The sequence below is a fragment of the Microtus pennsylvanicus genome, chromosome 15 (assembly GCF_037038515.1).
Source record: "Microtus pennsylvanicus isolate mMicPen1 chromosome 15, mMicPen1.hap1, whole genome shotgun sequence".
Taxonomy (NCBI): Eukaryota; Metazoa; Chordata; class Mammalia; order Rodentia; family Cricetidae; genus Microtus; species Microtus pennsylvanicus.
The window spans coordinates 72,543,639-72,557,616 of NC_134593.1; the positions used below are offsets into that span (position 1 = coordinate 72,543,639).

The 13,978-nt window shown below is 36.0% G+C and overlaps 1 protein-coding gene across 1 annotated transcript in view; it reads left to right on the forward strand.

The window, feature by feature from the left end:
- The window catches only part of Itgbl1 (integrin subunit beta like 1), a 173,290-nt gene that overhangs the window by 90,749 nt on the left and 68,563 nt on the right, over positions 1-13,978 (forward strand). Inside the window, exons 5-7 of the mRNA XM_075949981.1 lie at positions 795-935; positions 3,111-3,251; positions 10,870-11,016. Coding sequence (XP_075806096.1) covers positions 795-935; positions 3,111-3,251; positions 10,870-11,016 — 429 coding nt within the window. The remainder of the gene's footprint in view (positions 1-794; positions 936-3,110; positions 3,252-10,869; positions 11,017-13,978) is intronic.

Genomic DNA, 13,978 nt, shown 5'->3' on the forward strand with positions numbered 1-13,978 from the left:
CCCCCCCCTCTTTCTCTCTCTCTCTCCTCCATCTCTCCTTCTTCCTGAACCTACATTTCTCCTCTCATTTATTCTTTCTGTCTGCCAGCCCTGTCTGTCCTTTCTCTTGCCTAGCTACTGTCCATCCAGCGTTTTATTAGACTAATCATGTACCTTGGGCAGGCAAGATGAAACAGATCTTTACACAATTAAATGCAGCATAAACAAAAGTAACACACCTTTACACAGATAAAGTAATATTTTGCATCATAAACAAATAAAACACATTTTTGTCTCGTTAAATAATATTCCACAAGTCGACAGTTTGTGGGACATAGTGGAATTAAAGGATGAAATATTTCCTCTAGTTTTAGAATGCTTCAGCCATGAATAAAACATATCTAAGTAAATATGCACTGCCGCTTTCTTAATAGTTGATTGCAAATAAAACATTTTAATGACTGTTTCAAGAAACATTCACACAACAAGGCTTGCATACATCCTAGTGATGCATGTACTTCAAGTGGCACTGTACTTCCATAGTCAATCTTGTCATTTCTTTACAAATACTTACTTCATAACCACTTTCTGTGTAGCCCAAGGCAAATATATATTGGCTGCTTTTATTTGTATAATTATACAGATTCAATCTCAACTGGAAGAAAAAAAATACATAAGTTGGTTATTTTCAGCAAGGTTCTGGGAGCCCTTGTTATTTACAAAGGCAAAAAAATGATTTTTGAAGAGATATAAAGTTAATGGTACTTTGAAAAGTTGCTTTTTTCCTCACTGTATCAAATTCTTTTTGGGTAAAGGCCATGGGAAGTGTTACTGTGGAAACTGTTACTGCGAGGCTGGTTGGCATGGAGATAAATGCGAATTCCAGTGTGACATCACCCCCTGGGAAAGCAAACGAAGATGCACATCTCCAGATGGCAAAATCTGCAGCAACAGAGGTGTGTCACTCGTATACGTTACTACATAACCGGTGGTAAACAAAGCTCATCACTGATTAGACATCTTCTCGATGCATTTCCTTCAGCGTGGGAGTGATATTATTCATAATCACTTGCTTTGCTAGAAATCCATATTGACACAAATAGTCTTTTTGTTCTTGTTCTTCACTGAATAGATAAGGAAAACATAAATTTGCTGTCATTCTTTAAGCTTTTTTTTTTTTTTTTTGAGCAAAGAGTTAGTATGGGGACTGAAATTTCGCTGGCATCTGTCCAAAACTGGTACAGCACAGCTAAAAGGCAATTCCTGGAGATGCTGTGCCAAATGTCTCCTGACTAACAGAGCCATCAACAGCCTGAGTGTCTGATTATCCAGAGGGCAGTCAGACAACCCTCCTATCTTACTCATGGGTAATGGAAGGCTTGGCTGCAATGCAGTATTGGTATTGATGAATTTAACTTCTACAATATTAAAACTGTATGGAACATAATACATAACAGAAACCATGCACCAAATAATTCCATGAGTTGTAGACTGACCTTAAACATAAATTGTAAATTATTCATATGAAATATAATTTATAGTTATTAACTATTGATATAGATCAATATTAAACATTTTATTAATATTGTCTACCTGGTTATAAACAAGTGGCTTTTTTGTTTTCTTTAAAACCATTAAGATAGAAAGTTGTAAGCCCTCTTTTTAATTTCTGCAAAAGTACAAGTCATTTTAAAAGACAATGTTCATATTTTTGTAGGGGATCGTTGATACACTGTCTTAAATATTGATAAATAGAAAAGAGTTAAGAGTTTATAGAAAATGGAAGTAAAAAATCCTGCGTTTACCACAAAAAAGGCAATGGGAACCGTCTGTTTATGTGAACTGCTTCCTAGTACAAATCACACTAACTCACACTGTGTTCATAAGCACCTTTGTTCTGCCTAAATCCTTTGTATTTGATTGGCTTCAGATTCAAAATTTGGAGTATATCAAGGCACATCCTCAAAGCCTCCAGATTATGTATACTTCATTGCTTGTGATAATCTGATATCCAAAATAATTTGAACTCACTATTATAGTACCCCTCAGAACTCATAGTAATAGTTGTTTGCATGGTCAGCCCTTGTCACGTTTATCATGAGATATTTCTTGTTCTCTGTCTTTGCCCGTCTTATATTAGAATATTTAAACTTTATGATTTGATGCCTAAGAATTAGTTGTATGTTTGTGGGTGTAATTTTGCCTTCTACATGCATATGTATGGATAAGTTGCTTTACTGTTGTAGCCTTTTGGGGATTTTTAGGTTGTTTTGGTTCCAATACAAATTTCAGGCTTGCATGTATTTAAATATATTTTTCATTTTAGTAATTATATTTCAGAAATTTTGAATAGGAATAAATCTATTCATATCCTATGGCTTTATTTTGTAATTTAAAGTTTTGTCAAACTGATATTTATTTTTATTTAAAGAAACAATGAAGATATTTATTTCTTTTCATCCCACGTAATTTATCTGTTACTTACCTAAAGATTTGCAATCTATGTAAATAAAATATTAGTGGCAAGAAATACTTTCCAACAGAAAAACTTTCCACCTGTACAGTTTCAACTCTCAGTTCTGTATAGTCTTCCTTTGTAGGTGTCCTGGACTCTATTATCCTGATATATCACCATATTCGGTTTCTGTAGATTCTACCTCTTAGGCTGGCTAAAGTACGTCCTTTCCCAGGTATATCAATGTTGCCTACTCCTAGCACTTCATTCACATACCGCTTCTCAAACCCTTAAGCCATTTGCATTTTACTTCACAAAATGGTGATACTAACTTTGAGTTTGCTAGTTCTTCTGTTACCTTTGCCTTCACTTTTTTTGTCAAATTGTTTCCAAGTTTCTGGCAAACAAAAATAACAGATTGTTTTAATCTTAGCTTTGAGAGAAATTAACACAGTTAATGATTTATTGAATAATCTCACATAATTATAGAAAACTTTTATTTATTAAGAAATCTCTGTCATCAATTTAAGATGGCGTTTTCCCTTCTTAGAATATTTTTATCTAAATATATTTATTTTCAAAATATGAAAGAATCAACATTTTAAACAATAAACATGCAAGATGCTTTCTCTAATACTTATTGGCACTCCCATAAAATTCATTTTTTCCTATCTAGGAACATGTGTTTGTGGTGAATGTTCTTGTCACGACGTTGATCCAACTGGGGATTGGGGAGATATTCACGGGGACACGTGTGAGTGTGACGAAAGAGACTGCAGAGCTGTTTATGATCGATACTCTGATGATTTCTGTTCAGGTAAGGTACTCCTGAGTCCTGTTTTTATGAAAAGGTTCACTTTCTCATCCTGCAGAATCATTCTGATTCTCACATATATAGAGACACTGTTGTTCCTTAGGCTTTCTATATTGTTCAGTGCTTCTCTCAGTGATGCATACATCCTTTAGAGATTTTAGACATTCTGAAATAGCTCAAGAAGAAACCAACCTAACCTTCTTAAAATTAGCCTGATCCCTTGCTGAGGAGATCCATTTATTCCAAATATTTTCCCACCACAACTCTGAGACTAGAGAACTAGCAACCTGTTGGTATCAGCAAGAGATAGCAAGAGAAACACATGCAAAAGGAGTTCTTGGGGTGATATATTCATAAACTGATGGAATTTTCACTAAAATTATTGTATAGTGAAATGTAGACTTGAATATTTGTTAATGGATTCAAACATTCTGTATTTTAAATATTTATGGAGCAGATACTATATGCCAGCTTGTGATTTTTGTCTTGGTTACTGAGTCCAGCAGTGAAGGACGCAAACATGACCTGGAAAGTCACAGAGTTCACAAAATGCAGACAAAAAGGAAGATATCTGGGCACAAGAAAGATGACTCCGTGGGTAGCAGCACTTACAATACAAACAAGAGACCCTAAGTTTAGGTCCCAGACATAGCTTTCTGCATGCCTATAACTCCAGTGGGAGGCACAGGCAGGAGGATGGCCTTGCTCCTTACCAGCCGAGTTCCAGGTTCACTTGAGAGACCCTATCTCAAAGAAAAAGGCAGAGAGGTAAAGAGGGTAATTGATGTCCCCTTTTGGTCGCCCTGCATACAAGAACAGAAATGCTCAACCACACACATTTGTGCATACTCCTCCAGAGTGAAGTTTCAGATTCTAAGTTCAGAGTCTAAGTTCCAGAAGACAGGCATTTTCTCTGTGTGTGTCTCTTTAGCCTGACTGCTTGGTTGGTACATGCAGGTAGACAGAATGCTCCTCTAGTTCCTGGAAAGTGTGCCAGCAAAGGGAGATAAAAGAGTTGCCCCACATAATCATGACTGTGTAACTTCAAAGGCCGGGGAAAGCCTGCTTGCAGAACTTTCTCCTGTAAGACTTCCTCCTCTGGAAACCCTGCAAGCATCAGAGCACATTTTACTCACAGTTTTTCAGAGAGCTTTTCTGTTCCTTATATAACATGAGTGTTCTTCTGTATCATCAGTGTCACCACAGTGGTTATTTTAAAAGGCTAACAGTTACTGAGTGCCTTTTATGCACTAAGTACGCACAGAATTTATGGGGACAAGAGCTTGTTTAGTATTCTAATTAGGGAGATGTGTCTATTCACAGAGGTGGGTATGCATGGCAAGGTGCTACTAGACCACCGATGTGGAATTCTGTTTTAAATGTAGGCCTTCAGATAATGAAATATAAAGAGGGCATCCTAGACCAATGACTCTTTGCAATGAACACTTGCAAATAGAGATGTGTGAACAAAGGGGCCTACGATGTTACGTGTTGGTTTGCACTGTGGTTTCCATGACAACATTTTTATTTCCTTCAATTTAAGTCATTTTTCTCATTTTCTTTTCTTTTTTTTTTTCTTGAATTTTGTTTTATTCGGGATGTGGTGTACAGGGGCAGAGGGTGGATGTGAAGGGATGGGGAATGAATGGGATCAAGATACATGATGTGAAAAACACACAGAGTAAATAAAGTTTATTTTAGATTTAAAAAAAGAAAAGAAATATTTCCCCCAAGAGAAAAAAAATAGTTGAAATATATTTAACTAAGTAATTAAGTTTATCCCAGACTGATTTTTGTTTTTTTAGAATTTAGCTCCTGTAACTCAAGGGAACACAATCCACAAATGAAATGTGGGTTTGGGTGTCACACTCATCCTAGAACAGCCTGAGAGTTTGTGGTAATTTTCTTGCACATTGGGTTAGGAGTCATGCTGTGAACATCCTTCACCCTGTGAGGTAGCCTGAACAGCAGTCACATCTGTATTAGACAGATTATACTAAAACACATCTCTGTGTGCGTGTTTGTGTACTTGAGTGTGTCTATATTCATGTGTGTGTGTGTGTACATGTGTTTGTGCACAGGTATGTGTGTACGTGTGTGTGTCCATGCACACGTGTGTACAGGGTATCTGAGAATGGTTTCTAATTTTAATACTTTTGATGTTGAGATCAGGGATAAACAATAACATACTACATTTTTCATCTCAGTGTTGTTGATCTGTCTATGCAGTTTAAAGAATACTTGTTAGAAGAAATGAGACTAACTCCTACATGCCTAAAACATTCACAGGTTTGCAAACTAGCCTGGAAACATTACATTATGATCAGTGTGTTAAGGGTCCCTTTTGTTTCTCTCTATTTGAAAGACAGATTAAATTCTGATGAGGCCTATGAAAGACATTGGCATATGTAAATCAAGTGCTTATTTTTATTTATATCAAGACTTTCCCCCTACATTTGTATGTTTCAGTGTGTTAGACTAACTAGTTCTCATGCCAAACATGTCTTTTACTTTAAATTATTATTTTTTTTATCAAAATCAAACCTTTATCTTCCTGAATCTATTTCTGTTCAATGATCTCTTTCTCTTTAGCTGGGCTTTTTGGCTGGAATTGAGGAACTAGTAAATCCAGAAGAGAGATCACAGTGTTATTTCGTAGTTTCCTCCTTAGGACTCAGTGCCTGCTTCAGAAATTGTATCAATCCCTTGCACTTCCAAGTGCTTTTCTGACTCAGCCACTTCCTGGCAATCTGGTGTCAATACTTTACACTTCTAAACCAGTTTCTGACTATATGGATTAAAAATCTTCTGTAGAAAATGCACAGTTTTATTTAGAATGAAATTGCTAACGTTCTGAAATTTATTTTGACAGCATAGAACAGAATTCTTGAAATCAAGGCATGAGAAGAGTTTTCACTACTGAGAAAGTAAAAATCATGTTTGAAAATTACAACAGTCTTGAATAAATATTTAAATTAGTCAAGGATACTCTTTATTTATTTATTTATTTTGAGATTGAGTCTTACTCCACAGGCAGATCTGGCTTGGAACTCCTTGTGTAGCCCAGACTGACTTTAAGCTGGAAGCAGTCATTTTGCCTCAGCCTCTGGAATGCTGGGTTATAGGCTGAAGCCATTGCACCCAGCTTGGCATTATCAATGTTAACTCTACTTCCCTTCACTGTAGACTGGATTTACAGAAACTTCCCTATGACTCTTGTATTTGCTTCTTGTGTGCTCCTCATTGGTTTATTTGACTTAGGAAATATCACTTTCCCCACATTAAAAAAAAGAAACTATATCATGTTGAGATGTCATGATTTATATCAATTGCTGTGTGTTCACCAACTCTGAAGAACACATACAACTTGTATGACTTATGCACTGCTCTGTTTTAATGTCTCCCAAGTTAAGCAATTTTGGCTAATACTGAATTGTTTTGAAAAAAAATTGAAAACGGGAACAGATATACATATCCAGATGGTTCAGTAGAGTGTGCAATCATCTTAAGCCAGACAGTGTTCTCCCACCTTGACACTTTATGTTCAAGGGCAATGACTTTGATCTCAGAGCCAGCTACACTCATGACATAGTCTTTAACCCATATGGATTTTTAAATGACTGATATTTAATGGCTTTTGAATAACTAAAAGTTAGAGTTTACATGCCTGGACATGAAATTTAAATTTTCAGGAGTTGTCCTCAAGAAATTCATAATGCCAAGTATTGCAATCACATGAGAAATTGTGGTGCAGATCACAGTCTGTCCCCTCCTCTGCTCTGTGGAGGACACGGAAATAACAATAGCAAATCAAGATAGCATTGTCAAACAATGTAGGAAAAACAAAACAAAAGTGGGAAAAGCTTAGAGAATTAAAAACTAACTGAATAAAATAGACCTAGTAAGAAACAGAAAGTGAATATGACAGCTTAGTGGCAAAAGTCCAAACATGATTTTTTTCTAGGTGAGAATCATATGCAATTTATTAAACAACAGTTGAGGGACCATCAACATGACAGTTGGAAATGGCCACCAAACCTTATATTAGTTTAATTCCTCAGACCCATATTAAGGAAGAAAAAAACAGATTTCTTTTTCAGGTTGGCCTCTGACCTCCATGTGTGCTCTGTGGTATACATACCTGCCTCCCTCTGCTTAATAAATATAATTTAAAATATGAATAAAAATAGCATTTAGTCCTCTGAAATTAATCTAATTTCTTTTTTGTAATTGGATCAGATTCTAACTCTAAAACTTTTTTTCTTGTTGTCACACAAATGAACTTCAGATAGAAAATGATCATTACAAAATTTTTTTTTTTTAAATTTATTTATTTATTAAAGATTTCTGTCTCTTCCCCGCCACCGCCTCCCATTTCCCTCCCCCTCCCCCAATTAAGTCTCCCCCCAGCCCGAAAAGCAATCAGGGTTCCCTGATCATTACAAAATTTAAGCACGTGTTCTGACTTGACAATGTTCTGACTTGACTGCAGTCCTTGTTTTCTTTCTGCACCTGTCTCCAAGGTTTTTACTTCTTTTTGCCCTCTCTGGGTTGGATATTATCTTTCTCTTTGTGTGATGGGGGAAGACTCTCCCTGACTGAGAATTCCTGTGAGTCACATCAGTAGGTGGCACCTTCTTGGGTAAGTTAGGGATTTAAGGGCATTCTCATCTACTAGATTCTTGCTCAGATATTTACAGTTTTAAAACTTTTCCTCCTTTAATCTAACAATTCCTTTGAGTTTATTGCTAAGATTGTCAACTAGTCTACAGTGGCAGTATGTCCTGTACTGTGTCCTTACATATCTAATAGTCCCTGAACTGAATCTCTTGCTTGTGCCCAAGTATTTTAAAGCCACTTGCTCATGTAAAATAACAGAATGAATTATACTTTAAATGTTAAAGCTTTTTGTTTAAAAAATAATTATTTATACATACATTTCTGATTGTCCTTATTTTCAGGAGGGCAGAGAAAAAGGATGGTGTTCTAGTTTCATTAGGTTGCTCTGACAAATGTTCTGACCAAAGAAACTTAAGGGTAGGAAGGACTTGTTTGGTTTACATTTCCAGGTCACAGTCCACCATTGAGGGAAATCATGGCAGTAATTCAAACAGGAACTTGGAATAGAAATCAAGGACAATGGCACTGGGTTTTGATCCTACTTCATGTTCTGGCTTTGTGGGAGCGTAGCCAGTTTGGATGCTCACCTTCCTAGACCAGGATGGATGGGAGAGGACTTTGGACTTTCCACAGGGCAGGGAACCCTGACTGCTCTTCAGACTGGAGAGGGATGGGGGAAAGGAGTGGGGGGGAGGGGGGAGGAGTGGGGGGAGGGGGGGAGGAGGCGGAAATTTTTTTTCTCAATAAAAAAAAATAAATAAATAAAAAGAAAAAAATAGATATGGAACCAAAGACTAAAAAAAAAAAAAAGAAATCAATGAGGAAGGTTTCTTGCTAGCTCTCTCACAGACCCACATTTAGCTATCTTTCTAATTTGGCTAAGGACTGCTTTGCCAAGGGTACAGTGCTGCCAACAGTAGGGTGTAACCTCCTATATCAATTAAAAATCAAGACAGTACCTCACAGACTTGACTATGAGCCAATCTGTTTAGAGAACCCTTCATTTCAGAGTTCTTTCATAGGTGACCCTTGGCTTAGTAGTATTCCGAGTTAAAACTAATAACTAAAACTAATTAGTTAATAACTAAAATTTCTTAAGCTGTGATAAACTGCAAAAATGCCAGAGAATTAAATGATGTATGAAATGTAGCCTTTAAAAAGCACAAAAATTATATGTAAAATTCTCATATTGGAAGATCTAAATAGCCATGCTCACATGTCATAAGTATTTGTCAATAATACATATATCCATTATAGAGATTAGTGATGAAGCACCTTGCTGAATAGATTACCTTGTAACAGGGACTCAAGAAATATTCACTGAATTCAACTTATTACTTAAAATATTTACATTTGATGATCATTATTATACCATTTCACTCATAAAATTATCATTGAACCAACACATTATATGGTAAAACAATTACAACTACAATAACAGAAATAACAACAACAAAAGCCAACAAAAAAACCTTTGCAATATGGATTTTATAGTTTGTAAGGAAAAATTAGGCTGTGAATTTGAAGGGGAGTACAGAAAGGTATATGTGAGTTTGGAGGCAGAAAATGAAAGGAAAAGATTCCTGAGTGCATTCCCAAAAGAAATAGAATCATTGTCTTGAAGCAGAAGCTTTATTACCTGCTTTGTGCTCTTTTTCATAATAGCCAAGGTTTAGAAACAAGTGGCTGTGGCTAGATGAATGGATGAAGGTTATATGTATATGTAGATATAGATGTATATGGTGGAATGTGTTCTCCATGAATATCATTTGCAATAACATGGTTGAACCATGAAGACATTATGCTACTAAAATAGAGAAATCATAGAACATAATTGTACAGAATCTAAATTTGTTATATTATTTTTTATTGTATTTACACAATTGTCATCTTTTGTGTGAGTGTTTTGACTGCATGCATGTATGCGTATTATTTGCATTGCTGGTTTGCACAGAGGTCAGAAAAGGGCATTAAATCCCCTGAAACTGGAATTTCAGATAGGTGTGAACTACCATGCCTTTGCTGAAGCCCTAATCTGGGTCCTCTGGAAGAGCAGTAAGTGCTCTTAACCGCTGAGACTTTTTTCCAGCCCTCAAATATTTTTCTTAAAAACATAGTAGAAAGGTGGTAAAGAAGTGAAGAGTCGGAGTTATTGACCAAAGCATATAAATGTTCAAAGTTACAAATGAATAAGTCCAGAAGTCATAACATTTAGCATGACGAACATAATTACTATGCTTTGGGTACTTTAGATTTGTGAGGAAGATAGATCGAGCATATTCTTAGACACCTGTGTGGGGTGAGAGATATGGCCATTAGCTTGTTTGTGGTAACCATTTCACAATGAGTATGTATCATTGTGTATCACAATGAGAACAGCATCACTCCTATGTACTTTCAATATGTACATTTTCATAGATTAAAAAATTACACTATAGTTACGTCATTTGGTCCATTTCCATTGATCCTTCAGTCACTTCTACTTTATATGTATATGATAGCTTAACAGAGCTCAGGAGTGGAGATCTAAGCTTATCACTAATTCTAGATTTCATGAATTCACTGTGACTCCTTATTTCTTTTAAGTAGATATAGATAAGTTGAAAGATTCATTAGAAAAAAAAATCCTCCTACTTCAAAACTGTGTTCTATTTCCTATAGTTCTCCCTCACCTTAATTAAAGGGCAAATCTATCAAATACTACACTTACTTTCCAGAGACCAACATAATAACATTTATCTAGAATTTAATAGACTCAAATTTAAAACTTTATTAAACCATTTGTTTTATTCATACTTGTTGCTTTTCTTTGTTCTTTCCGATCTGTTAATGTACATCAGTTGTTTAAATATTTGAGAAAAATGTTCCTTTGCCTTAATGGTTGGTGGTGTGGAAATTAAGATCCTGACTTACTCCTGAAAATCACTAGTAGAATAAAAGCTATAAACTATCTCCGATTATATAATCTTTCTGTGCTCTCCCCCTCCCCTTTACTATGAAGGTCATGGGCAGTGTAACTGTGGACGATGTGACTGTAGAACAGGCTGGTATGGGAAGAATTGTGAGCACCCCAAATCCTGCCCATTGTCAGCTGAGGAGAGCGCCAGGAGGTGCCAGAGCGGCTCTGACCTGCCTTGTTCTGGAAGGGGTAAGTGAAGCCAATTGTCATGTCTTGTCATTCTTCCTAATAATGTGTGGCAAATGAATGCCATCCTCATGTATCTTATGAAAAAGGTGATTGAGATCACTGAAAGAAGAAATATTGTTGCTTTTTCAAAACTGGTAAACTCCATTCAGATCAGTAAAATTTCTGGACAAATACGATCCGTCTCTCTCTGTCTCTTCCCTTCATGCAAGTACACAAGCACACATGCACACACATACACACACACAATCTTCTCTACTTCAGGTTATTCAATTCCAGTTTAGCTTCGTTCAGTTCAATACATTAAAAACAACAAAAACAGAGTTGAGATGTTTGCTTAAAACTTTCTGAACTTGAGCTTCTAATTGCTCAGTGAAATTTATGAAATCCAATACCATTATTTGTTGGGTATTGTTCACTTGGAAAAGCATTGTATAAACATGCATGAATAAGCTGCTCCTTTAGAAGACATTTAGCCTCGGGTGTTGTTTTGCTCTCAGATCAGGAAAAAATTCAGGATAAGGAAAATAATTCATCTGGAAGAACGGTCTTTTTAATACATCAAAATAAGAACTATGAACTCATTCCTTCCTTGAGAATAACAAAGTCAGTCTGACACATGCTCGTAGAGGGACTGGTTCATAGAGGCTACAAAAAATGTGGTCTAGGGTAGGAATTAGGGATGTGAATTTTAGATGAAAGAATGTGATTTTCTTGTTATATTGTTCATTAAAGTGCTTTTTTATTAAGATATAATTCATATAACATGAAGTTTCATTTTTGGTATTTAAAGCCCTGGTATTTTATATAATCACAGAATTATAAGGTTGTAAATACTAATTATACACATTTTATGCATGGTTTAGTGGGGTATGGGTAGGAAGATTTTAATCTCGGAGATACTCCTGAATATCCCCGTCTTTTAGCCATAACCCAGACAGGGGACTCGAGTCCATCCAATTTAAAATATTTTCAGGTGGAGATGAATAACCCTGTCAGGCTTCTGGAGTTCCAAGGGTTGAAATTGTACAATCCCTCAGACAACTGTCACCCACATTTTCAGTCAGCAGCCAGGCGCTGCCATGACCTCACCATCTTCTCTCGTGAAAGTTTCATCATTTTGCTCTGAGTGTGGGAGGCTAACCCCTGTAGTGTTCCTGTTTGTTTATTTTTAAATGTCAATATTTTTATCGCTCTACTATAATAATGGAGATTATTCCAAAGGGAAAATCTTGAGAGAAATAAAAAATAATTTCAAATCAAAATAGATTTTATTACTGAGAACTATTTTCCAGGTGTTTTTCCTCTAGAAAATTAAGATGAGTTTTGAGATTGTTGTCAGATCTCAAACAAAGGACAGGGACCTGTATGTATGTTGAGAATTTAAAGAATTTTTTAAGTAAAGAATGTACATTATGTTAGGCCATAAAAATATCAAATAATATTTTACTAGTAGAAATAAATAGAACATGAGCAAATAAAAACCTGGAAAATTATTAATATATCCATAGTTGATGTGAAAATAAGAAAATCTCCCAAATTATTTTTTCATTCCCTAAAATTACTTTAAATATATGCATGTGCTTTTTATTTGTCTAGACTTTAATACACAGAAAAAACACAAGAAAGTTATTGTGGAATTATATGCTAATCTTTAACAAACAGCTGGCCTTAGTTTTAAATACATATTGATTCCCATCTTTCTTAAGGGTCACTGCTTAGCTACAATTTTGGAGGAACAGAATATAGCTAAAATATATTGTATCAAAATGATGTTAAATACATATGTATAACCTGACTGCACTATAAATTCATTTAGTTTCTAGAAGCACTGTGTGAATAAATAATATACATCACTACTTCAAGAGTAATGGAGGTATTGGTGGGTGAACTGTTCCCCATGGGTGTTTGAGAATGAAAACTAAAAAGCAAAATCATATCCAGAACTTGGATCCGTGGTCCTTGCACTTTCCTGTCGGGATACATCTATGAGTCACACCATGGCAACTGGGATTTCTGAAGCAAACATCTCATATGAAAGCTTTTAAAGGGTTAGTTTTGTGGTTTTGAATGCATACCCGTCACAGCTGTGACTGCAAGAGTGGAGAAAGCAATTACAAGCACCATTGGTTCTCAAGCTTGAGGGCCCCGTTGGCCCATCAACTGGGGAGAATGGTCCACAGGGGCAGGTACGTCCCACTGGAAATCAAATTGTATTTCTTGCTTTTGATGATGATGAGTAAGCGAAGCCAATCTGTCTAAAGACAGAAAGTCTCACAAGATCTCCATTCTTATGCAGTCTGCAAATTCTTGATTTCTATTGCCTCTAGATATCATTTCATTCAAGTAGATGTAATTCCCTGTAGCTGATGTGTCTACAAGCTTATTGGTCTTGTTTTCTGCATCTCAGTAGCAGGGGGGAGTCACTTTTCTTTTATTTTTATCTATGTTCTCTATAAAAAACTAAAAGCAGGGGCTTTTGTTTTTGTTTAATTGTCGAGACAGGCTTTCTCCATAGCCTTTGGTTCCTGTCCTGGAACTAGCTCTTGTAGACCAGGCTGGCCTCAAACCCACAGAGATTTTCCTGTTTCTGCCTTCCAAGTGCCCACTGCCCGGCTGAAAACTAAAAGCAGTTTGAGATAGGGATAGGCTACACATTAGTTTTAAATTCTCTAGTTAAAAATTCATTTTTATCTTCATTGTGATCTTCTTGTGTGTGATTCTAACTTTATTAAAAAACTAAGACCGAAATTAATGCTTGTTCCTCCCATGTTTAATCACTGAAATGCATTTGCTAGTTTGTCTCCCCTCTAAGATGTGCTGGAGAAGGTGCTGGTCCCTCAGCTTGAATCTCAGAGTGAGGATGGTTAGCAGTCAGCTCTGGTAATCCTCCCATGGTGTGTAACATGGATGGAAACTCGGGTTGTTTAAGTAACTGATATTTAGGGCATGTTTATTATTGTAT